At 40.1% G+C, this 27,044-nt stretch overlaps 1 protein-coding gene across 6 annotated transcripts in view; it reads left to right on the top strand.

The window, feature by feature from the left end:
* The first annotated feature begins 937 nt into the window (after positions 1 to 937).
* Positions 938 to 27,044, top strand: part of LOC111579043 (diacylglycerol kinase zeta-like) — a 115,899-nt gene continuing 89,792 nt past the window's right edge. For 3 of the 6 annotated variants that reach the window (XM_055008618.1, XM_055008619.1, XM_055008617.1), the window contains exons 1-6: positions 3,743 to 3,893; positions 14,694 to 15,881; positions 20,259 to 20,367; positions 22,110 to 22,205; positions 25,610 to 25,687; positions 26,866 to 26,928. In XM_055008618.1, coding sequence (XP_054864593.1) covers positions 14,875 to 15,881; positions 20,259 to 20,367; positions 22,110 to 22,205; positions 25,610 to 25,687; positions 26,866 to 26,928 — 1,353 coding nt within the window. In that variant the 5' untranslated portion in view covers positions 3,743 to 3,893; positions 14,694 to 14,874. Of the gene's footprint in view, positions 1,977 to 3,741; positions 3,894 to 14,693; positions 15,882 to 20,258; positions 20,368 to 22,109; positions 22,206 to 25,609; positions 25,688 to 26,865; positions 26,929 to 27,044 lie in introns of those variants that run through there. The other 3 variants (XM_055008621.1, XM_055008622.1, XM_055008620.1) reach the window with 3 other exon arrangements.

Genomic DNA, 27,044 nt, shown 5'->3' with positions numbered 1-27,044 from the left:
CTCCTGTTGTCTTCATTTACGGGCACCAAAAAATATTGTTTCCTTGTCTGAAAAAATCCAAAAATTCAGCAAGAAAATTCCCCAAATTTCTGCAAGTTTACAAAACCTTCAGGAAGAAAATTCCAATAATTCCTTCAAAGTTTTATTTAAAAAAATCCCCCAAATTTGGCAAGAAAATTCTTGTAAATATTTTTTTAAAAAAATAAGTAAAAATCTTCCAAAAAAAATCCTAAAAATATCTGAAGTAATTTTTTTTCCACATTTTCAAACTTTAAATTTGTAAAACCTTCAGAAAGAAAATTCCAATGATTCTTTAAAAGTTTCCCTTAAAAGTGTCATTAAAAAAAAACAAAACAAATTTGACAAGAAAATGCTTGTAAATATTTAGAAAAAAAATAGTAAAAATCTTCCAAAAAATGGAATATCTCCATAAGGGTACAGAGGAACATTTCCAGCAACCACCACTCCTGTGTTCTAATGCTACATTGTGTTAGCTAATGGTGTTGAAAGGCTAATTGATGATTAGAAAACCCTTGTGCAGTTATGTTAGCACATGGATAAAAGTGGGAGTTTTACTGGAGAGCATTTGAACATTTGTGTATTTCTCAGTTTTTACGTCTTCCAAAGCTGGGTTTATGGTCTGGCAGTCATCGTTTTCTCACAGCTTTTATTTGACACTCCAAGCTTTTCCAACGCTAATAAAAGTTTATTTTCGCCGTTTGGAACGTTTAATGTTGAGTTCTGTTTTGTAAAGCTCTAACTGCAGAAGCCAGAGTGGATAAAAGCTGCTTATTGAGTGATCATTTAAATCTTATTGAAGTGTGGTTTGTTTAAATCCAGCTCAGTTTAAAGTGAACAGAGCAGCAACATTCCAGCAGACTTCCAGTCAGGCAGTGACGGGGCAGCTCTCTGCAGGCCCTGATTGTTGTCATTCTCCACTTCCTGGTAGCAGCCGGGCGGGTGGTGGTTGTAGAGAATCAGAGTTAAAGAGTGTTCAACTCACATGGAGGGGGACTTAAAGTCAGCCAGAAACTACAGAAGAAGAAGAAGAAGAGGAGAAAGAAGAGGAGGTTAAAGTTCGAGGAGGAGGACAGAAGGCTGGAAAGAGTTTAAACCCTGACAGAGGGAGACATGCAGGAATGCTGGACGGATTATCTGTCCCTCAGGACGCTAATCTTTGAACATCTCAGACGTCTCTAAAGACCTTTGCTTTGTGGATTATTGACTTTGGAGCTTCTGCAGGCAGCCATGTTTGAAGTTTTTTTTAACAGTCTGTGGTGATTTTCTGCAGTAAAACTACAGAGTGAATAAAGCTGGAGGACAGAGGACTGGAACTGTCTGAGAACTTTAACCTGCAGGACGTTCAGTCTGGAGATGTTTGGAGTCCATGTTCTCATCCAGACAGTTCAGATCTGATTTCTAAGGTTCACTCTGTGTGGTTGTGTTCCTGGTGTGTGATTGTGTTGTGATTGTGTATCCTCTGCTTTCTGTAGACACTGAGTCTGTTTCCTGAAGCAGCAGAGACTCTACAGAAGAAGACTGTGTTTGTAGTTTTCAGAAGAAGAGGAGTGTCTTTGTGGACGTTGGACTACAGGGTAGACTGTAGACTCTAGTTTTCCTGGAGGGCTGAAGTTAATCTGACACCATGTGACGTTCATGAGACCAGAGAAACTGAGTAAATTATCTCCTATGGATCCGGGAGGAGATGTTGGTCCACCACATGAGGCCTGTGAAGATGTGAGAGGTCAGACAGACAGAGAAGAAGGAGGAGAAGGAGAGGAGGAGGAGGAAGGGTTTCTGGTTGTAAAAGGAGGAGATGGAGGGTTCAGCTCAGCCTCCTCCTCCTCTAACTCCTCCATGCCCTCCTCCTCCTCTCTGCCTCCGTCCTCCTCGTTGTCTCCTCCAGTCGGCATGGAGGACGACGAGATGCTGACCGGCTGCTCCCGGACCTTCCCAGGACTCAGGCTGTTCAGGAGGTAAGTCTTGTGTAACATCCTGGTGTAATGTCTAGGACTGACCAGCAGGTGGAGCCGTCTCCTCCTGTCCTCTCTGGGGACGTGAACAGATGTGGTCAGACTGAGACATCTCTGAGATGTTTCTCCTCACAGTCGATCACTGATCACCCTGAGGGCCTCAAAATGTTCTAGAGAATCTGAGTTCCAGCTGCAGACCTCATAGTTCCTCACTGAGCTCCTGTAGAGAACGTTTTTCTGTGACTCCAGGACTGTTTATGTAGAAGTGTGTGTTTGTGTAGAAGTGTGTGTTTGTGTGCGTAACCTTGCCCGTGGGTCAGTCGTCATGGTGAGCGTAGGAGACATGATTTCCACGGCAACGGGGTCTGTGGTTGTCATGCCGACAGCAGCAGCGATGACAGTCCTGCCTCTAGCCGGCCTGAGATGAAGCGGCGGTGGACCGAAGCGTCCTGGTGTTGGAAACAAACGCTCCTCATCGCCAGATGGAGTCTGATCTGACCCGTGACCCCACTGGTGGCGGTTTCCCACTCTGACCGCTGATCTGCTGACAGGAGGAGATGTTCCACAGAGTCCCGGAGGTCCTGGTTCACAGCTGTAGAGAGATCACTGTCAAACGACGACGTGATGATTCTGAGTTATTTTCCACTCATCTGAATCCTGCTGTTTGCTTCCATCTTTAGAGACTCGTGTGTGATTTGGTGCTTTGGATGGTTTTCCTTTGGAATGCTGGAATGTTGCTGGAATATTCCTGCTCTGACAACCTTCCTCAGGCTCTGAGTCATCCTGTCACTCAGTATTTTGTATCTGCAGATGTTCATGGTGGCGTCTATAGAAGTCATCTCCCCACAGCTTTCCATATCATCACATCTCCAGCTCCGTTCTTCTCTGTCAGGACATATGCATCCACTGTGGAAGTCTACGCCAGGTTCACACCAAACATCTGGACTCCATCTGAGCTCTGAAACTGTGTCTTGGTCTCATCTGACCAAAGAACCAGCACTCATCAGGGTTCTCGTCATGTTCTTTAGTCAAGTTCAATCATCAGTTTGGTCCTAATCAGAAAGGAGAGGAATTTTTAGAGAGATCAGCATCAGCTACTGTCTGGTTTCCAATGGTAACACCTGAGTCCAGCCTGAAGCCTCTGACTGTCAGTTTATCACAGCTGGATGGAGTCATTTCATCTGATTAGTGGAACTACTGGTGGAGAACCTTCTGATTAGTGGAACTACCGCTGGTTCTAGACCTTCTGATTAGTGCTGCAGCTGTTTCAGATGTTTTTTACCTGCTTTCAGGTGTTTCTGCCTCATTTTCCATCTCTGTGACATCTCACAGTCAGAGTTTTCCTTTCTTATGGTAATTCTATTGGTGGAACCATGATGGAGACACAGTCCTCAGGTCTATTATTATTATTATTATTATTATTATTATTATTATTATTATTATTATTATTATTATTATTATTATTATTATTATTATTATTATTATTATTATTATTATTATTATTATTATTATTATTGTTGTTGTTCAGTAATGTGCTGCAGCTCTACCAGGAATATTGAAGCTTGTTGCATTAGAACAGTGCAGTGTGTTGTGTTCATGGTTTATTCTGTGGTTTAATAAATGGCAAGTTGCTGCAGAAGGGATATATATCAGCCTCAGTGTCTCAGCCGCTCTAACAGCTCTCTGCTTCCTCTTTGTGTTGTTCGTTGTGTCTGTCTGTGTGTATATGTGTGTGTGTGTGTGAACGTTTATCGGGCAGATTTGCGTTCAGCTTGTCGAGGAAGTGCTCTGGGTTATTTTAGTCCTCTCTAGGCCACACCCACCGCTCTCTCTCTTCCTCCCTCCACCCGATCTGAGAGCTTCCACAGATCAGAAACACCAGAGAAACCATGCATGGATAGTTCTTCCTCCAGGTCACAGGTTGGATCCTGACTTATGCTTCTGTTGTGTTTATTTAACATCCATTAAGTGTCTGTTCTAGCATTAATCTGACTCTTTCTGAGAACTATCCAGATGTTTTCTGTACTGGATTGTAGCAGGTAGTTTATTTAGTGTTTATTTAACATCTGTAAAGTGTGTAGTCTAGCGTTAATCTGACTCTTTCTGACAGCTAACTGGTGTTTTGTGTGCTGGATTGCAGCAGATAGTTTATGATGTTGGTGAAGTGATGCAGTGCTGCTTCTGATCCACTCACACATGTTGAGGAGTTTAATCAGCTGATAAATGGGGTTTTCAGGACTAATAAGGAGATCCACTAGAAATAAACCAGTCCTTACGGGATCAGGGTTCATCAGTGCTGTGGGTTTGCTCACTTCAATGAGGAAAAAACAACTTTTGAAAGATTCTTGAAAAAGTTCTCCGTGGAGATTAAAACTGTTGTTTAGGAACATCTCTGCTATACAACGGTTCTGTCCTCCATCACTGAGAGGAAACTTTATTTATTCAGGTTTTATAGAAGTGTGTGTTTCAGCACAGTGGAGAAATAGCAGCTGTTTGGCTCATTTTAAATATACAGTAGTGGTAGTAATATTGTTTTATTTTTATTATTATACGCAGTACGAGACATAGTGGCATGATTATTATTACTGTTATAGTTGTAGCTGTTGTACAAGTGTACGATTATGATGATGATGATAATAATAACAATACTGATAATATTTATTGTTATTATTGGTGGTGGTAGTAGTTGTATTAAAATTATCATTTGATTATTATACGCGGGGGGGCGAATATTCGGATCTCAAAATTAATATCCACATACCACCATCGGGACCGAATATTCGGATATCCGGGTCCAGCCCTAGCAACAGGTTGAAGTTTCATGGAGAAAAGTAAGCAATGAAATTTTTGTCAAACTTTCCAGAGAATAACTGAAAACATACTTTATTGTGGTATATCGTGATATATATCGTTATCGTGATATAAAATAATCCATATCATGATATATGATTTTTTCCATATCACCCAGCACTAGTTATAGCTGTAGCTGTTGTAGAAGTGTACGACTATGTTGGTAATAATAGCAATAATAACAATACTGATAATGTTATTTGTGGTATTAGTAGTTGTTGTAGTAATATTAATATTTCATTTGTATTATTATACATAGTACTGGACATAGTGGCAGAAATATTGTAATATTATTATTATTATCATTATTACTATTATTGTGTAGTTGTTGAAGTGTACAATAATGATGATAGTAATAGTAGTATTATTATTGTTTGTGGTAGTAGTAAATGTAATTGTTGTAGTTTTATTATCCTTATTGATTTTTATTATTATATGTAGTACAAGACATCGTGGCAATATTATTGTTATTATTATTATTGTAGTAGTTGTAGTAGAAGTGTACAATCACAATAATAATAATATTTATTATCAGTTTTATTATTATTTGTAGTTGTGGTAATGATATTATTGTTTAATTTTTTAGTTATAATACGTATTACTAGACATAGATGCAGTGTTGTTGTTGTTATTATAATTATTATTGTATAAGTATATAATAATAGCAATAATAAATTATTATATTTATTAATAATAACAATTTATTGTTATTATTATTATTATTATTATTATTATTATTATTATTATTATTATAGGTGTAATTGAAGCATACAACAATAAAAACAAGAAGAATGATAATTCATTATTATCTGGTTTCAGATAATAATTCATTATTATTGTTTTTATCATTAATAAACCTTCATAGTGAGTTTCCTGTCTCTAAATCTAACCTCTGTACATCCTTCAGTAACTCATGTTGTTCCACAGAGATTGGAAGCTCATCGCTCTGATCCAGATGAACTTTAACTCAAACTGAATTTTTATTTATGACGGTCAACAGCAAAACCTTCTGCTGTTTGACATATTAATGGAAAACTACAACATGAACTATCTGTGCTTTAATCACTGTTTTCATCATAACAAAGAAAGTGTAGTAAAACATGTTGATGGAATAATAATAATAATAACCCGCAGCAGTTATTTTCACTTTTTACTGTTTGGTTTCTGGCTTCTTCTAGAAAAGGGAACATCTTTTACTCAGGACACGGATCTAAACGTGAAAACGGGACGCTTGTACATGTAATTAGCTTTTATCTGGACGGTTTCCCACAGAATCATGTTTGACCAAGGAGCTGCTGTCTGTGGTGTTTAATCATCTCTGTTAATGAGTGATTAATTAAACTGAGATGATGTTTAGTAGAAACCTGCTGCAGTGGAAGGTTCGTGTGTTCTCTGTGGTTGAACGCCTGCAGACTGAGCTGCTGAGGATTATACTGAAAAGGATTGCACAGGTGTGTCAGTGGAAATGTGTGGTTTCATTTCAGTCGTTTGGCCCACATAGAGCTGCTGTTTGGACTCGAAACATGAAGCGTTTAGACCGACAATAGAGAGAACATCACAGATAAACCCTGGTGGAAACTCATGATGTCAGGCATGAGAACGGTGCTGGAGAAACGTCAGAGAAGCTTCTAGAGAAGGCATTAGTCACAGTTAGCCTCCTGGAATGTGTTTTACAGTTTTCATTTGTAATCCGACATCAGCACCTCCTCAGACAGCATCAGTCTCAGTTAAATATCCACGGCCTGGTTTAGTTTCACAGCTACACATCCCCACATTTCCTCCCTGATCCTCTGGATGTTTAGAACCAGACTGGTAGCAGTCCAGGTGAAAGTTTAGGTTCCTCCAAGACCTTCAGATAGAGGAGGACTAAAAACCCTCCTGCTGCTACCCCTGAGCTCATTTGTAGAGTAATGTCACTGAAATGTCAGATGATCCTTCAGTTAAGAGCTCCACAGTCCTGTGGTACTGCTGACTGTGGAATAAAAGCAAACACAAATACTTTAGAAAGACGACAGTATGCTGGAAATCCAGACCCCAAAGTAGGAAGAACCAGAGGAAATCCAGCTGTGATCATCATGGTTCTAAAACGAGCTGAGAACACGACCTCCTCAGTGGTAGACCTGAGGACTCTGTCTCCATCATGGTTCCACCAATAGAATTACTAGAGAACCTCACTGCAGTAGAACTCTTTGTGTGTTTGCAGAACGCTCCACTATTTCTGTGTAAATATTTAACCAACAGCACACAGCTGTGGATAACCTCACACACGCACTCACACACTCACACTCACATACACACCCTCTTTATTCCCTCCATGAAGTTCAGATCTTATTATGAACGACACTCTGAGTGTTTCTGGTTTCATGTTTGTCGTTTTTTCGGCTGGTTTTCTTCACTCACTAGAATAGTTGTGTGTAGTTGTGTAGTGTGTAGTTGTGAGTTCAGACTGCTTCTACTCTGCAGCTGCATCCAGTCTGTCCTTATATAGGCAGATAGATCCATGATACCAGCTGAACTCCTCTCAGGGGACAGACTGTCCTCCATCCTGGAGTCCTCTGGACTCAGAGACAAACTGTCCTCCATCCTGGAGTCCTCTGGACTCAGAGACAAACTGTCCTCCATCCTGGAGTCCTCTGGACATGGAGCTGCTCCCAGACGTCCATCCTTCAGCTGGATGCAGGGACAAACCTCCACAGGCTGCTCCATGTCCTCCTCAGCTGGAGGTCTCAGAATCTTCTGGTCTCTGGTTTAGATGAACAGCAGGAATCCATCAGGAGCTTCATCATTGGATCTAGAACAAGGAAAACAGAATGAAAGGTTTAGATAGAACATGGACTTCAGCTGTTAGAAGCAGCTTCTCCTCCACAAACTGCTCAGTCAGACAGTAAAGGTCCAACTAATGATCTTCCTGACACTAACGCTGCTGGCAGGTGGAGTTTAGAACTTCTAAAACTTTCCAAGTGTTTATTAAAGGTTCTCTAAATGCTCAGTAGTAGACGTTACTCAATAGACAAATTATTCAATAAATTCCAAAGAATAAAGTTGTTAAATCATTTAAATCAACAAATATAATATTTAAATGACCACAAATGAATAATATTGGTGTATAAATAATAGAATATATAAATAAATTAGAATAAATGTCAATATTACACTTTAAAATCAATAAATAATAACATTGCTGTTTAAGTATCCATGTTTACACTATTAGATGTGTTTTTGTTTGCATTTATCAGCAAATCATGTAAAATATGGACATTTATAAAATCTGTTTATCTGTAAATATTCTTGTAAATTCAAATAAATTCCCTAAATCGTTTATTTTGCTCAACAAAAATACAAAAGACAAATAAATTAATACATAAACAAACTAATTTGTCTGAAAATGTATTGCAGTATTATTTTGTTTTTATTCATAAATGTGTTTATTGAGAATATTACCATAAATTACAGTAAATTTGATTTAAATGACCAAATATTGTAACATTGCAAAAAATTGAAAATAATTAATGTTAATAAATAAATATGAAAATAGATGCATTTTCGTTCACCTTGAGAAACGTCATGTTGCTTTTATAAAATTATTTTGCAAAGAAATGTAAATAAAAAAATTACCTAAATAAATAATGTTCCTGTGCAAAAATGCATGAAATAAATAAAAAACTGACAAAGTTAATCTATAAATATATAACAATATGAATAAATCTATATTTACATTTAGAAATTATAAAATTATTTTTAAAATACTGTAGTTTCAACGTATCGATTAAATTGCCAGAAATTAGGATATTACAATAACCTGAAATAGATGCATAACTCTGCTTTAGAAAGATAAATTAATTTAACATTTTAATAACTACTGCATTTACGCATCAATAAATGTAAATAAATATATAATATATATTTATAGAAATGTGTTTTTGTTTGTATTTACAAAAATCACATTTATCTAATTTTATTTATGTGGAATAATATCTTCAATAAATTAATATTTATATAAAATAAATATGAATTAACCTTTAATTTTGCAGTTGTAAATATTGCAATAAGTTCAAATAAATTCTCTAAATTACCTGACAGGTAAATAAATGAACACATAAACTAAAAAAAAAAATAAATAAATAAATTTCATACAGTGGTAACAAATCTAAATTTCCGAATAAATATATAGATTTAAGTAAGTAAATGAAAACATGTTTTAAACGTACAATATTAGAATAAATTCTAATAAATCTTACATAAATAAATCATATGACTAAAAAATGCATTAATAAATATATCATTTTATGCATATTTATAAGGATTATATTTATTTATTCATCTAGTTACAAATATTACTATAACGTCAAATAAATAAATTATAGTTTTGATGGTACATTTACAAACATTAGAACAGATAAAAACTGGTTTCCATCAGCTTTAATTGATTTATTTTTCAGTTTTAAAAGCTAGTTTGATCCTGTGAGTAGAATCAGTCAGGTTTCACTCTAACATGTCGTGTATAAATGAATAAACTCCAGGTGAAGATGAGAAGAACAACGGCGTCCTCAGAAACCTTCCATCTGTTCAAACCTCCAGTTTCTGCATCTTTAAAGCCTCTGATTTCTGCTTTATGAAAATGAAACGCTGCTCGTCCGTCTCTCTTCAGCACTAATCTGTGGATTGAGGATGTTTTATCACCGAGCCTCATCTCCGCCTCACTTAGACCATTATAGTTGGGATTATCATGGAGATCTGTTACATAACGGCAGAACAGAGGAAAACCCAATCTGCTGGTGGCTTCGACGACGACAACCTGTCCACAAACTGTCCATGGACAGTCCAGGAACGTCAGATCAGAGGACAGGTTCACCGTTTGTCTTCTTAAACTGTCTGAGGAGGAACATCAGATCAGAATCAGAGGACAGGTTGGATCTTTGCCATCAGTTTTTACAGGGGAAGTATCAACCAGACCAACAGTTTTAGATGATTTTTTGGTTTAGTTTCAGCATCAACACTGGGATCAGTCAGACTAAACTAGTTGTTTTAAACTTTAGATCAGATTCAGCTTTATTGTCATTAAACGTGTACAAGTACAGTTTGACATCGAACCAGAAGTGGAAGATTTACCAAATGTACAGAGATATATACAGAGATATACAGAATGGGACTTGATATATTAGAAACATGAAATATAATTGGTTTGTTATACACATAGTGCACTGAATACTGAGATGCTGTGCTCATATTTACAGACTGTAATGTACAGCTGGAGCTGCAGTGAACATATTATGCTGATAGACACAGTATAAGGATATATATATATACTTACATACTACTTACATACTGGACAGATGCAATGAACACGCTGTACTAACAGATATAAGATATGGATATAAGGATATATATAAATGATGTGGACATGATAGATATAAGGACATAGAATTAAATATCTGCAGAACTGTGAGGGGTGTACCCACTTTAGTTACCAGTGGTTTAGAGATAGTAAAGATAGTATCTTTTCATGGGACAACCTGGAGAAAGGACTCTTTTATTGATGTTCAGTAGTCGGTGTCCAGCTGGTCTGACTGTAAATCTGCTGTCCTCTCAGAATAACTCAACACATTAATGTCTAAAAGTGAGTATGTCCAAACTGGGCCCAGAGTGCCAGTGTTTTGTGGCCTCCATCATCTAGCAGTGCTACAAAAACCAGATCTGGTTCCAGAATCCATCAGTTTTAGGGCTACACAGTTAAATGAAGATTAGAAACAGTCATGATTTAGGTTTCCCACCCTTAAATCACCAGATCAACTGTGACAATGATGTTTGAAACGCTCCACTTATAGAAACACCTCATGTAGGTAAAACGGCTCAGATTAAACTGACATCAGAACGTCTCATTTCTTGTAAATTTTCTTCTGTTTTTCTGCTGCAGTAACTGAGTGGAGACTAGAAGCTTCTCGATGCATTGCTTCTTCTACAGTTTATCGTATTAAATCATAGTTTCTGTAGATGATCAGATGTCAAGGAAGTGAAGCTTTTAGTGGAACAACTGACTTCAGATGCATCTTATTTACATCCAGATGCAGGTTGTTTACATCCAGATGGATCTTATTTACATCCAGATGCAGGTTGTTTACATCCAGATGCAGGTTGTTTACATCCAGATGCAGGTTGTTTACATCCAGATACATCTAATTTACATCCAAATGCATCTTATTTACATCCAGATGCAGCTTGTTTTCATCTAGATGCAGGTTGTTTACATCCAGATGCATCTTATTTACATCCACATGCATCTTATTTACATCCAGAGGCAGCTCGTTTACATCCAGATGCAGGTTGTTTACATCCAGATGCAGCTTGTTTACATCCATATGCAGCTTATTTACATCCATATGCCGCTTATTTACATCCAGATGCAGCTTATTTAGATCCAGATGCATCTTATTTAGATCCAGCTACAGGTTGTTTACATCCAGATGCATCTTATTTACATCCAGATGCATCTTATTTACATCCAGCTACAGGTTGTTTACATCCAGATGCATCTTATTTACATCCAGATGCATCTTATTTACATCCGGATGCATCTTATTTACATCCAGATGCATCTTATCCAGATGCATCTTATTTACATCCAGATGCATCTTATTTACATTCAGATGCAGGTTGTTTACATCCAGATGCAGGTTATTTACATCCAGATGCAGGTTGTTTACATCCAGATGCAGGTTATTTACATCCAGATGCATCTTATTTACACCCAGATGCATCTTATTTACATCCAGATGCAGGTTGTTTACATCCAGATGCAGGTTATTTACATCCAGATGCATCTTATTTACACCCAGATGCATCTTATTTACATCCAGATGCAGGTTGTTTACATCCAGATGCAGGTTGTTTACATCCAAATGTAGGTTATTTACATCCAGATGCAGGTTATTTACATCCAGATGCAGGTTGTTTACATCCAGATGCAGGTTATTTACATCCAGATGCAGGTTGTTTACATCCAGATGCAGGTTATTTACATCCAGATGCAGGTTGTTTACATCCAGATGCAGGTTATTTACATAGACAGAGCAACAAAACAGTATTCAAACTATTGAATCATTTTGCATTAAAACTAAACATGTCCGTTTCCTCCACTATTCTGTTTTCTGCAGGTTTCTCAGGACTTTCTGTTTAGTTTTCTTTTCTATTGTCATGCAGAAAGAAGAGCATGTGTTGGTTTGATTCAGGTTTGTTTCTCAGTAAACCCACTTATTCACTGTAATCAGATTCTTAGACACATCTACATGTAAATTAATGATTATTAAATCTAAAAAAGGATCCGTCATGTCTTCAGGTTGTTTAAAGTTTCTTCTTGTGTGTCCACTGCTGACTTTTCTGACCTGATCTGACCGAAGACTCGTCTGGTGTCAGAAACTGAAGTAAAGAAGAATTTAATCACATTTAATAATTGAAACACACAGAAAGGAGCAGTCAGTTGTTCTCAGCGTTTGGTTGAACGTTAGCGGTTCTATTAATGATGATAAAGTCTGAGTGGTTTCAGAAGTTAGCGGATCTTTAATAATAATAATAATGATGATGATAATCTCTGAGTGGTTTCATGCTGACCTGTGACCTTTAAGAGACGAGCAGCTCGACTCGATGCAGGATCAGAGCAGAGCGGAGGTTTGGTGGCTAATGATTGTCTGTGGTGGGATTTCCTGGTTTCAGCTGCTCACATTTAACCTTTACTGTCTCCGTCTGATGGATTAACTCAGCTCTGCTCTGTAAACTCAGTCAGTAAGAAGATGTCTGAACATTTAAAGAGTGGAACACAGCTGTTGGCTTTCATTTTCATATGATAAATTGTTATATTAACACATTATGATGACATTTTTGACATGTTAAAATGATATTTTGACACGTTAACATGATAGTTTGACACAATAAAATGATATTTCAACACGATAAAATGATATTTTGACATGTTAAATGACATTTTGGCATATTAAAATGATATATTGACAAGTTAAAAGGATGTTTTGACATGTTAAAAAGTTCATTTTAATAACATTTAACACGTCAAAACATCATTTTATTGACTGTCATTTTTCATTTCTGAGATCATGACTGTGTTTCCAATATAATAAGAACCTCTGATCTGAATAATGAACATGTTGAACGTATCTGTGGCTGACTGAATAGAAGTCTTTAACTAACATCCAGATATGTGACGTTTCCACATTGTTCTGGTGAGAACTGAGTTGTAGATCTCTATAATCACTACTAGTCCTAATTAAAGAACACATAGAACTCTATCTGGTTCTACTTCCTGTTCCTAACTACTAAAGGTTTGCTGCAGTCGCTTCATCAGAAACTTGTCACGTTTTCTGTGTCTCTGTGGCATCAGGTGGGTTAGTTTGTGCTTGTTGTGTTGCTTTGACTCATCCTCTCATTGTGTTTCTGCTAAATGCAGTGCTGGAAACCACAAACAAACACACCATCACTAGTTCATTTCATCTTCATACATCTCCTCTGATCACCGTTAGACGTCTGCAGGGTGAAGCTAAACGGCTGATAGAGGACATAAAGGTTGGAGATGTCGTTATTTCACAGCTGAACATGTTTCGGTTCAGTGGTTGATGTTTTAGATGCAGAAACAGGATGAGTCATTCTCAGTGAATAGAAAATCAGTCACAGCTTTATTCTATGTGTCAAGCTGAAGCTGATGCTGTCGTATCCACCATAAATCCTTCCTTTATTCAGTAGTTCCTTCTGAGATGTTGGATCATCTGATGAATGAATCTGAAGGAGACTTTGTGATGTTCTGGTCTCTAGAAACCGCTTCTGAATGCTTTCTTTGCTTTTATCACATTTTCCTCATTTTATTTCCACCAGTCTCAGTCTCTGAATCACGTCTTTATTGTGCCGAGGATCTCTGAATTGTTTGTCTTTTATAGAATCTGGTTTCGTTTTTGCCTCATTCTTAAATCAGACATGCAGAATAAATGGTTTTAATCTTAAATCTTGATTCACCGTCCAGATGGATCTCCATGATTAGTCTGGAAGTTACTGTTGGAACGCTGAAAGTCTGAATATTCTTTCTGTATTTCTGTATTTCTTTTCTGATAAATAGTTCCGTTTAGGTGATTTTTTTAAAGGATAACATGCGATTTAAATCTGCCAAACCTTCTAACGGCATCATGTTTTACATTGTCTGTCTGATCCTTCAACAAACCCTCCAGTTCTTCATCGTTTAGACATTCTGTAACGGCAGAAAGACACAAATGAATGCGTCAAAGATAACAGTAGATGAGTTTTATATAAAATTGTGCCTGATTTTCTGAGCCAGATATTCCTGACATCTGATTCTAAGCAGTAGAACCCTGCAGCCAGAGAACAATCGTTCAGTCCATCTGTGGAGTTGAGATTAGTTTCCTGGTGTCGTTTGACTGAATGTTTCCTCAGATTACCTTCAGCTCAGCAGAATCCGACACCTTCACACTCAGCAGAATGTGAATCTCTAAATACCTCGGGGCTCAGAGCGAGATGTTTGGACTTTTCTACGATGAGAAACTAAATGTGATTCCATGCGTTGTCCTTCTGATACCACAGGAGAGTTTCTGATGACAGTAAAGGAAAGGAGTGAATGAATAATTCACTCCTAATGCCAGTTTTATGGGAAATGATGGTTTGAGTGACTTTAACGAAGCAGCACTGCATCAGGAAACCATTCATTAGATTAAGATGACTGGTTGGGTCACCAATCAATCTGCATTCATGAGAAATATGAATTAATTAGGTTTTTTTTTCTGTAGTTATGTTCCTTAAAGCTGAGGCTCTATTTCAGCCTCCACAGGTTTCATTAACAGAACGGCCTATTTGCCTCTTCAGGCTCTCTAGAGGGGGGACAGAGAGATCATGAGGACTAGAGGCTGTCCACCATCTTCTCATCCTGAACCCGTCTCCTGTCCATGGATGTGAGACGTGCTGAACCTTGAGGAAACATCTCTGCTATGTTTCCACGTTTACCTCGTCTCCAACCCGCTGATCCTACCCTCCACTCCAGGACACGATGGACTACTTCTTCCAGCGTCATTTCGGTCGACGGCGGAAGCGTCAGAAGCTGGTAGCTGCAGCGCGTCCTCCTGGTCCTGCAATTCAGACCAGTAAAGCCAGGAGGCGCTCTAGTGTGGGTCTGCCTTCAGTGACCTTAGTCCAGTCCAGACGCTCCTCCGTCGGTCTGCCTCCGGTTTGTCCCGACCAGAGAAGACGTCCCAGCATCGGTCTGCTGGTGGCCAGTGGACAGAGACGCCAGTCCATCATAGACCAGGGACTGACCAACCCTGGAGACGCAACATCTGGACGAGGACCAGATGTTGGCGTCTCCAAGGGACGGAGGACATTCCATCATAACGCTCCTCATGCTCGTCGTCCCTCCTGCACCGTCTCCTGCGTCCATCGAGGGCTGGCAGTGAGACATCGACGTCCCTCTAAAGTGAAGTCTATAGAGTCTCATCTGCTGGGCTCGTCCATGCTGCTGGCTAGTCTGGTCCAGATGGGAAGAGGAGACAAAGACAACGAAGAGTCCACAGAGGAGCTAGAGGCCTCCCAGTGCTCCTGTTCTGAGTCAGAAGAAGAAGAAGGAAGTGAAGAAGAGGTGGAGAACAGAACCGGAGACCTGAAGGACTTCAGACCTACAGCTCAGAATCATCTAACCCAAGCCGTCCTAACAGAGACCATCAGAGCCCGACCCTTACTGCGTCCTCCTCGCTGTCTGAGGAGAAACTCCTCCCACCTCCTCCCAGCAGACTCTGTGTTTCAGAACAGCCAAGCAGCTTCTGGAGTTTATGGTCAATATCATCCACGGAGCTCCAATCAGAGTCAGGACACGTTAAACAAACCCCTCCAGACCTCCAGGACCAGCCCCAGCCTAGTCCAGCTGGCCTCAGCAGGTCTCAGGGCTCCAGGTGAGGCCTCCTCTGGGTCTGGCCTCCAGAAGAGCTGCTCCTCACCGCTGGACGGACCTCAGGGAAGCATTTATTATGATCCTTATCTGGAGACATGGGACAACTTCCTGTCGTATGTAACACACACACACACACACACACATGAACACACACACACACACACACACACACACACACACACACACACACTGTTGGGTTTCCATCAGTTCATGTTACATTCAGTTCCTACTATCTGGACATCCAGTCTTTAACCTCTAGACCAGGAGAGTCAAACTCATCTTAGTCCAGATTCCACATTTAGTCCAGTCTGATCTCCAGTAAAACCAGTAAAACCACAGCATAATAACCTATAAATAACCACAACTCCTAATGGTTTCTTTGTTTTAGTGTACAAAATGTTCACATTTAAGGAATTATCTTTTTACTGAACATCGTGAACGACTTGAAATTACTAAAGAAAAAGAAGTTCAGTTTCATCAACATTCAGCCTCAGTTTATCATTTCCACATTACAACTTCCAGATCACAGAATGTTGACAAAGGAACACAACATTTAGTCACTTGGAACTGAACCAGAGAGGATTTACTGGAGGATCAGAACCACAAAAACAGACAAAAACAAGACAAAATATTACAAAAATGAGGCACAAAATGACAAAAGAACAAAGAACAATCTAGTATTTTACTTTATGATCCAAACAACTTGTCAGGGTCTAGAAATTATTTTAAGTTTATAGTTTTACTAATTTACAATCTTCAGTTAATGTCTTCTCTGGAATTTTTACACTTTGAGGGCCGGATTGGACCCTCTGGAGGACCGCTTTTGGCCCACGAGCCGCATGTTGGACACCCCTGATCTAGAAGTTACTGATTTCTGTTCCCTGGTTTGTTTTTTGGCCCCAGAAGGGACTGAAGTGTTTTCGTATTGGTTCATGAGCCAGATAGGATTTCCTCCACCTCCTAGAAGCTCCAGTCATCCATCACCACCCATTGAATGTCGCTGATATCACCTTATTGGCGGAACTGTGATTAAGCACTTAGAAAAGTAACAATCGTACAGTTTTAGACGTCAGAGGGTTTGGTGGAACCAGGAGTCAATGGATGTTTCCTCAGGAAGCTGGAGTTCAGGTCCCTGGACTTTTTTTATTGGGATTAGGGCTTTAAATGCATTCAGCAGGAGGTGGAGAAGATATCTGCTGAGCTAGGAGACACACCTGAAATATGTTTAAATAATTCAGATGTTGGAGGATCTGTGAAGCAGTGGATCATTTATATGGATTCATTTCTCTTTCTGTCTTTTCTTCTCTTTCCAGGTTTTTATTTTTATTTTATTCTATATATTAAAAGCCTTTTAGTGTTCACTGTTGTACACATGCACAATTCCTCACAACAAAATGCCTCATTATCAGGGAGAAACTTGCAAATGCTCTAAAATCTCCAAATAAAGACAACACATATATGAAACAGCTCACACATGTCATGAAGAAGCGTATCCACACAGACCAAAGCTATCTGTGTACCGGGCTGTAGACGTGTTATTTCTGCTGTAAAGTTTATCGTTTTAACATGGGGTCTGTTGGGATCCAGTCTTTTATGAGCCGCCCTCTAGTGGCCGTTTAAGAAACTGCAGTTTTTACCCTGGTGTGTTTTTCAGCCCAGTGAGCCTCGTCTCCATTGGGTTTCAGGTAAAACAACAGGGTCAGGATGTGTTTGTGGTGTTTAGATGTTCTGCTGGTGTGTAGTGATGGTTAAACTGAAGGTCTGTAGTCGAGGCTGCTGTTCAGAGATGTTCAGGTGGAGACCATAAACACCAAACTAATGTCCACGAAATGTGCAAAGAGATTAAATTATTAGTAATGGTCTTGTAATTAAAACTGACCTGCAGGTTCCTGTAGTGAAAACCAACCTGTTTAACCTGATGTTTCAGTCATGATTAAAGCCAGGCCAGTCCATGTCTACAGCTATAATCAGCTGAGGATGAACCGATGAATCCAAACAAATTGAACTCTGAGTTATTCCCCGTAGGACACGCTCTTTGTGTTGTGTGAATGTGAATGAATGGAAAACATTTTAAAGAGCTTTGTGGAACCACTACAGTTTAAAGGTTCTATATAAATGCAGAATATTTACGATTTAAAGCAGAAACTGTCCCTCTGTGAGCCTCTGGTGGAGCTTTATTTCATACTGAGCTCCTGAAGGGCCACTATGGGACAGTTTCTCTCAGCACTCCTGCACAAAGTGTTGGATTTCCTCTGAATCCTTCATCAGATCTTATATCTCTGGGGATCCAGATGGTTTTACTGTCGGTTCCTGGAAACACTCTGCAGATGTTACAGAAACAGAGATGGTGAGAGGAGATTCTACTTCCATTTATTGCTTGTATTAAAAGCACATCTGTGTCAGAGTCCAGCTGCTCTGCCTGAAGGTTTAGTCTGATGATTCCTGCTTGGACTTTACGCTACATTTGTGGTTGAATCCGTCCCTGACATATCTGTGGACAGCTTATATGACAGATGTGTTACCAGCACACCACAGGAATCAGGGATACAGTAGCTGGAGAAGAACGCTGGCAGCAGAACATCCCAACCTACCCACAGCTGCTGCTTCAGTTAGTGTTACACCCAGTAAATCATGTGTCACCCAGAACTGAAACAACCAGAGCCTGCAGCCTCAACCAGACCCTACAGCCTTGACCAGAACCTACAGCCTCGACCAGAGCCTACAGCCTCGACCAGAACCTACAGCCTCGACCAGAGCCTACAGCCTCAATCAGAGCCTACAGCCTCAACCAGAGCCTACAGCCTCAATCAGAGCCTACAGCCTCAACCAGAGCCTACAGCCTCAATCAGAGCCTACAGCCTCAGACTGACAGCCATGTCGACCCACGATGGCTCAGCCAAGTCATCTAGAGAGCTTCCGGTCATGTCTGAAGACAGCAGCGGACTCCTTTAAGGCCAGAATGACTCTATCTGTGGTCAGAACCAGCCGCAGTCGGCTTCATGATCTGATGATGTGATACAGATCTGTTCTCTCTGAGGGTCAGAGGAAAACCTACTGGTTTTTGATGTAAGCTACATCATGAGAGGACAGGGAAGTAGAAATAAAATCCCTCTGAAGCCCTGTAGAGAGGAAATCACTAATAATGTGCCACTAAAACAGCTCTGACCCTCTGGAATCGAGGACAGAAGACCTCTGGGGAGTCCTGAGGGTCCAGATCATTGGTTGGCATGAAGGTTTGCTCGGCAGCTTCTGACACATTGAACAAACGCTCCATCAGACTGAGATATCAGGAGTTTGGAGCCTGGTTCAGCAGCTCTTTGTTGAGTTTCTCAAGCAGATGGGTGGATGGATAGATGGATACTTTATTAATCCCCTGGGAAATTTAAGAGTTCGTGAGCACGTCTACAGAGCAGCAGGTCTACAGAGCAGCAGGTCTACAGCAGCAGGTTGTCCTACAGTTATCATTGGGGGGGTGTTTGGTCCGACCACATGAATATCAGGACCCAAGACTTCCCAGCAGAACGCTGTGTTGTTATTGGATGATCAGTGTTCTTCACTTCACCTGTAAATACACTCTTTGTTTTTTCCAGTTTCCTTTGTGTGATTGTTCAGCTCCATGTTTAGGGTCTAATTAGAGTCCATGGTGAGATGGTGATGTTGGATCGACAGTTCAACAGTCTGGGGTCATCCAGCAATTCCATGTTTTCCAGTAAAACTCCCACTTTTCTCCATGTGCTAAAATAACTGCACAAGGGTTTTCTAATCATCAATGAGCCTTTCAACACCATTAGCTAATACAATGTAGCATTAGAACACAGGAGAGATGGTTGCTGGAAATGTTCCTCTGTACCTCTATGGAGATATTCCATTAAACATTTCCAGCTACAATAGTCATTTACCACATTAACAATGTCCAGACTGGTTTTAGCATTCATTTAATGCTATCTTCACTGGAAATAAACTGCTTTTCTTTGAACAATAAGGACATTTCTAAGTGACTCTAAACTTTTGAGCGATGGTATATGTGATTTCCAGTCAGCCTACCTGCAGGAACATGGTTCTAAAATGACCTGTGAACACTAGAACTTTCTCATTAGTCTACCTGTATGTCTGCATCATGGCTCCACATGGAAAAGAAAGTACAGATGATGACAATGAAAAACTGCTTTTCTTTCAAAAATAAGGACATTTCTAAGTGAGCCCAGACTTTTGAACAATGGTGTAGACAGGGACAAGCCTTAATCAGAATGATTGAGATCCACTTCACCAACAGCTAAATGCAGATAAATCTGACTCTGTCCAGCGTTGCTTTTTAACTCATGTCACTAAACACAGCAGCTGTACACTGGTTGAACACTGGGCTTTATTCCTACTCAAAGGTCCGGTGTCTGAGCTTCAGATGTTGGATTTGAAGTCTTCCTGCCGCTCTGAATCATATTGTTGACAGAAATGAGGATATTGACAGTTTATTTTCTCTCTTTGTATTCCAGGAAAGCCATCGCTAAGTCCGGCCTACACCAGCTGCCCTGCCAGCCCAGCACCTCGTTTCTCAGCAGGACCGACCCAGAAGCCAACATCCGCAGCACCGTGGACTGGACCGTGAGTCAAACATGCCTGTTTTCTGCTCTACATGGACAGTTTCTGTTGTTTCAGAGCTGAATGTCTGACAGGTGATGGTCAGGAACAGGCTTCATCTAAAATCTAAGAACTACATGATTGGCAGAGCTGCTGTCACTGATGTCTTTCACCAGACTCCATGGATGCTTCGTCAGGGCTTAATTTAACTCTACCTCACGTCCTCACATTGTCTAAAGACATTCACAGAATAATGAGGGTTTATCTGATTGTAGATAGTTTATAGAATGAATGACAGCTGCATAAAAACTGTGTTTAGAGAATGTCTTCTATCCCAGTGCTCATTTAGTTTCCTCTGAAGAGTGTCTTTGTTGAATGGTTCCTTCCTTCACGCCCTACAGAAAGACCTCTCTGTGCTGGTGGAAAATATTTTCAATGCAAATGAATCCTCGTCGTGTTTACAGCAGCTGATTATCCTCTGTGCTTATCGTAGTGGTATGAAGACACGCTACCAGTCAGACCAGTTACCTCCAGGAACATTCACACCTGAACCAAACCACAAACTTCCCCCAAAATTCAATTCAATTTTATTTATATAGCGCCAATTACAGTCAAATTGTCTCGAGACGCTTTACAGAACCCATATGCCTGAACCCCCAGAGCAGCCCTAAGGAGACAGTGGCAAGAAAACACCCTTTTAACAGGGAAAAAAAAACCTTGAGCAGAACCCGGCTCTTTATGTGGGGGGACCCATCTGCTGCTGGCCGGACGGGTTGAGAGGGACAGAAGAGGTAGAGAGGTAGAGACAGAGGGATAGAGGTAGAGGGGAGGAGATAGAGGGGTAGAGGTAGAGGGTTACAGTTGGTGAGAGAAAACCTTCCTGAAGTTGTCAGACAAAAGACAAAAAAGCCAACAAAAACAAGACAAAATATTACAAAAATGAGAAACAAAATGACAAAAGAACAATGAACAATCTAGTATTTTACTCTATGATCCAAACAACTTGTCAGGGTCTAGAAATTATTTTAAATCTATAGTTTTACTAATTTACAATCTGCAGTTAATGTCTTCTCTGGAATTTTTACACTTTGAGGACCGGATTGGACCCTTTGGAGGGCCGCTTTTGGCCCACGAGCCGCATGTTGGACACCCCTGATTTAAAGTGTTTTATTTCTTTCCATCTCAACATATCCAGTCCAATAAAACAAAGAGATGAAGTAAAGTTTGCAGGTTGTGTGAGTTCATCTACAGTCAAGCAGCATTTGGTAACTAAAAGTCTGTAATGTTATAACTGCAGGTTTCCGTCCTCTGCGTTTGTCTCTGTAGGTTAAAGTCTGTAATGTTCTGCAGGTTTCCGTCCTCTGCGTTTGTCTCTGTAGGTTAAAGACTGTAATGTTATAACTGCAGGTTTCTGTCCTCTGTGTTTGTCTCTGTAGGTTAAAGTCTGTAATGTTCTGCAGGTTTCTGTCCTCCTCTGCGTTTGTCTCTGTAGGTTAAAGTCTGTAATGTTCTGCAGGTTTCCGTCCTCTACGTTTGTCTCTGTAGGTTAAAGACTGTAATGTTATAACTGCAGGTTTCTGTCCTCTGTGTTTGTCTCTGTAGGTTAAAGTCTGTAATGTTCTGCAGGTTTCTGTCCTCCTCTGCGTTTGTCTCTGTAGGTTAAAGTCTGTAATGTTCTGCAGGTTTCCGTCCTCTACGTTTGTCTCTGTAGGTTAAAGTCTGTAATGTTGTAACTGGAGATTTCTGTCCTCTGTGTGTCTCTGCAGGAGTCGGCGGTGTACGGAGATCATATCTGGTTTGAGACCAACGTGTCTGGAGACTACTGCTATGTAGGAGAACAACACTGCATTGCCAGAGCTCTGGTGAGTATCCACCCTCATTATTTCTCTAGATGTTCCATTCTCATTGTGATGTAGGATCAGGATGAATGTGTCTGGAGGAAAACGGCCAGCAGGCAGATGGGTCCCCCCACATTAGAGCCGGGTTCTGCTCGAGGTTTTTTTCCCTGTTAAAAGGGTGTTTTCCTTGCCACTGTCGCCTTTTGGCTTGCTCTGGGGGTCAGGCATATGGGTTCTGTAAAGCGTCTCAAGACAATTTGACTGTAATTGGCGCTATATAAATAAAATTAAATAAAATTGAATAAAATTGAATTGAAAACTTCTGGAACAGTCTGAACCCACTGCTCTGAATAATCTCCAAACGCCGTCAGCAGTTTTCACAGGAACAGCTTTTAACAGAATATAGGAAGTAACGGAGGAGGCTGAGATTCTGCAGACTGGGAGTCATCTCAGTCTGTTTATCCACAAACATTCATGGAAACATTTAGAAACTTTGTCCTCCCAGCATGTACAGCAGGCTATCACACTCCCCCCTCCGTTCTTCACTGTTAGGACCATGGTTTCACTGTGGAGGTCCTGACAGGTCTGAAACCAGGAGACGAACAATGAGTTCCTGATGTTAATCAGGCTTCTTGTGATGTTCTTTAGCAGAGTTAGAGTTGCTGTTTTGCAGTGAAGTGTGTTTTTCTTGGAAGGTTGATGTTATGAACTGTCTGGAGCTCCATCACAGAAACTCTGATTTCACTAGTAACCCCTATACCAAGTCTGAAACGCTTTACCCAGCCTGATTGTGTTAGCAGTGCACTGTTTGTGGCATCATTTTAGGAGAACCACCACCACAGCACTGATTAGTGGTACCTACACAACCAGATGTTTGACGTGAAGCCCTGCTGCTGACTTGTACATAGAAACAGAACATAGTTCCAGGATTTAAAAAGACGGGACTCACTACAAAGAAGGACATCTCTAAGTGACCCCAAACTTTTGAACGATGATGTATCTTCCAACATCTTCCTCAGTCTCATTTTTTGGCAGCAGCAGGAAGTGGTCGCAGCAAAAAAAATTAGCCCATCTAGCACCAAATAGCATCTGGACACAGAAGTCAGCAACTGGGTGGTGAACATAGAAGAATATTTAACAACTAAAGAGTGAAATATTTGCTTCTGGAATTGGTGAAGACCAAAACAGAGTTAGAAGAGAGTTTATATTTGGCTTAGATTCATTAGCCAGACACAAACTGGCCACAGGAATGTAAGAAAAAAATCTAAATATCTAGCTGAATATGTGAAGTTTTAAAGAATTTGACTTCATTTTAATGGAAAAGCCAGTGTGGTAAATGACTATTCTATCTGGAAATGTTTAATGGAATATCTCCATAGGGGTACAGAGGAACATTTACAGCAACCATCACTCCTGTGTTCTAATGCTGCATTGTGTTAGCTAACACATTCATACTGTAGTGGATCCAGTTTAAACTGGTGTAGCTCTGCTGGGTAGACTGGTTTCTAGTGGATGAAGACAGGTGGTTGTAAAGTCGGTGAATGATGATCTGTGAGGTCGTTCAGAGCAGTGTTGTGGTTTGTTTTGTTCTGGTTTGTGTGGTTCTGGTTCTGTTTGGTTCTGGTTCTGTTTGGTTCTGGTTTGTGTGGTTCTGGTTCTGTTTGGTTCTGGTTGTGTTTGGTTCTGGTTTGTGTGGTTCTGGTTTGTTTGGTTCTGGTTGTGTTTGGTTCTGGTTGTGTTTGGTTCTGGTTCTGTTTGGTTCTGGTTCTGTTTGGTTCTGGTTGAGTCTCCAGGCTGTGGTGATGGTGATTGTGTGTCTGTTGATTCTACTTATTTATGGTGAGTGTTTCTGGTTGTGTTTGGTTCTGGTTTGTGTGGTTCTGGTTTGTTTGATTCTAGTTTGTTTGGTTCTGGTTGTGTTTGGTTCTGGTTTTGTGTGGTTCTGGTTTGTGTGGTTCTGGTTCTGTTTGGTTCTGGTTGAGTCTCCAGGCTGTGGTGATGGTGATTGTGTGTCTGTTGATTCTACTTATTTATGGTGAGTGGTTCTGGTTGTGTTTGGTTCTGGTTTGTGTGGTTCTGGTTTGTTTGGTTCTGGTTCTGTTTGGTTCTGGTTCCGTCCCAGTTCAGGCTTCAGAGTGGATTCTTTTGGAGTTCATCACTAGTGAATGCAGAATCTCTGGTTTTCACAGGATGTGGTCCAAGCAAATGTCTTAATGAGACGTATAGAAGAATGTGATTGTGATGAAATGACACAATTCAAGGCTTAGATTGTGAATTTTTCATTATAATTTCAAGGAGAGTTGGAAACCTGCTGATTATTTCAGTTTTTACAGCTCTGGTTTCTGATAAATGGCGTAATTTTGACATTTTTTACAGTTAAACTTTTTAAATTCTGGGTTTTCGGGTCTGAGACTCTTACCAACAGTTTTATGAATTTCTGCTGCTGTTTTTTAATGACACTCAGTTTTGATGCTGTTCTGTCTTAATGCTCCATCAGATGATTGATGTTTGGAAAGTTTGTTGTGGTGATGGTATTTTATTTATTTATAGTGCATTATATTTCTCTATGTCTATTCTTTATGCTGTATTGATGAAACAGTGGGGAATTATTTTCAGAAGATGGGGTCAGAGGGCAGGTTCAGCCACAGTTAGATGTTCTGGAGCACATAGGATTAGAGGATAAGGGTTATTATTTTAATTTTTAATCATCTTATATACCACAGTATGAATGTAGGGGAGGTATAAATATATAAAAGCATAGATGATAATCCTGTAACTCGCATTATTTTATTATTTTAGCATATTTTTGCTCTGAAATCAGCTCAGTCTGTACAGATTTACCTCCTGTCAACAACCTTGTACCTGTTTTTAATGTAAAATCTTCTGGTCCTTCCCTCAGAGTGAGGTTAGTGTAGGTTTGCATTTGTTAAAATATCGCTGCTCACCTTCAGCATCACGGGATATTTTTACTGCCGTCAGATCACATCAGCCTCAAACACATGATGTTCTGGTCCTGTCACACATGCACACTCATGTCACACATGCACACTCATCATGTCACACGTGCACACTCATGTCACACATGCACACTCATCATGTCACACGTGCACACTCATGTCACACATGCACACTCATCATTTCACACATGCACACTCATCATGTCACACATGCACACACATCATGCACACTCATGTCACACGTGCACACTCATCATGTCACACATGCACACTCGTCCTGCCATTTCTGCTGCTTTCAGCCACAGCGTTTCTATCTGCAGGACAGGACTGACCCCTGGTGGTCAGAGGAGGTATTACTGCCTCATGCTTGGTCCACATCCTGTCACTTCTGTCATTTAAGGGTCATAAAACTCATTAATGTGGTTGTTTTTATGTTCTAAAACTGATATTTTTTTAAATTTGTCATTCCAGCAAAAGTCCGTCAGCAGGAAGAAGTGTGCCGCCTGTAAGATTGTCGCTCACACCATCTGTATAGAACAACTGGAGAAGGTAAGTTCTGTCTCGTATATTCCTGATTCCTGAAAGTTGAACTGGTGCTTCTCAGTAAAGGATGGACATATGGAAAGACAGCAGATGGATTTAATCATCCAAGGAGGATCCTCTTGGCTTTTCCATGGTGGTGAAGGTGGTTAAAGAGTTTAAAGAAACAGGCAACGTTATGGACAAACCCCGTTCTGGACGACCACATGGATCAGCCCAAACTAAGGATTGGTCACAGCTAAAAGTCATGCTAGCCCCAAGAAATCACCTCCAACCCTAACCCAAACCTCCCATATGTCCATCCTTCACTGAGAAGTACCAGTTCAACTCTTTCTTCTTTTGGCAAAGCCATATTAAATCTATGGAGGTAAAAACCTGATAGTTAATGAGGTTTCCTGTGTGTCCAAACTTTAGGGACTCCCTGTAGTGTAATGAAGCTATAATACTAAACATGATAGACACGAAAGTTGAGTTTCTGTGATTATTTGTTTATAAAAGTGGAAAATAATGGAATCAAAGTGCCTAGAAGTGTTTCTAGTACTGGAAGAGATGGTTGCTCGACCTGCTATAAGACCAGAATATGCTGCTGGTATCTGCTCTACTCATCAGCCCTTGAAAGATGCTTCACCGTGCACCATGCATCTTCATCAACCTTCTAATAACTTCCTCCTCTGTACTGTTTTTGTTCACATTCATTGTAAAGTCATGTGTGACTTCTCAGTTGCAATGACAGACTCAGAACTTGTAGTTTTTCACAGAATCTGGTTCAAGAAGTTTGAGGAAGTCTCACGGTTTTAAGTCGACAGACGTCTGACAGATGATGAATTCAAGGACCTGTACAAAGCTGGAGCAGGTTTTCAGGCTCAGAGGGTTAAATCTACCTTCTGGAGCCGAGACTTAAAGACACAGCTGTAAAACCTGAGTCATCACACAGATAAAGGTGGTGAGGAGAAGATTAGAACGCTTCACCGTCTTTATGAGGGACAAAGGTGGTATAGGAATGAAGAAGAAGGATTATATTTTCAGTTTACTATCAGACAGAAGGACAAGGAGGATTACTTTACTTTTCAGTCACGATGGAAGACTTCAGATGGATCCAGGGACGTTACTGTTTCAGTTGATAATTATATGGTGTATGATTAGAGGACAGCAGGTTGTCTTTAACTGTCCTCCTGTCTGACCTGCAGTCTCCCAGCTCTAGAGACGTTCTGTTGGATGCCACCATTCCTCTCAATGACCCTAACTTTAGAGTGAGACGCATGAATTCCTCCTTTCTCTCCTCCATCCTCAGACCGAGGGCTGGTGTCTTCAGTTCATTCATGAAGGAATCAGTGCATTAAATGATGTTTGTGCTTCCCTCAGAGTT

This window comes from Amphiprion ocellaris, chromosome 24 (genome assembly GCF_022539595.1).
Source record: "Amphiprion ocellaris isolate individual 3 ecotype Okinawa chromosome 24, ASM2253959v1, whole genome shotgun sequence".
In the NCBI taxonomy this organism is placed as follows: Eukaryota; Metazoa; Chordata; class Actinopteri; family Pomacentridae; genus Amphiprion; species Amphiprion ocellaris.
Note: the sequence above shows the minus strand (reverse complement) of the source record. Positions and strands in the feature narration are given on the sequence as shown.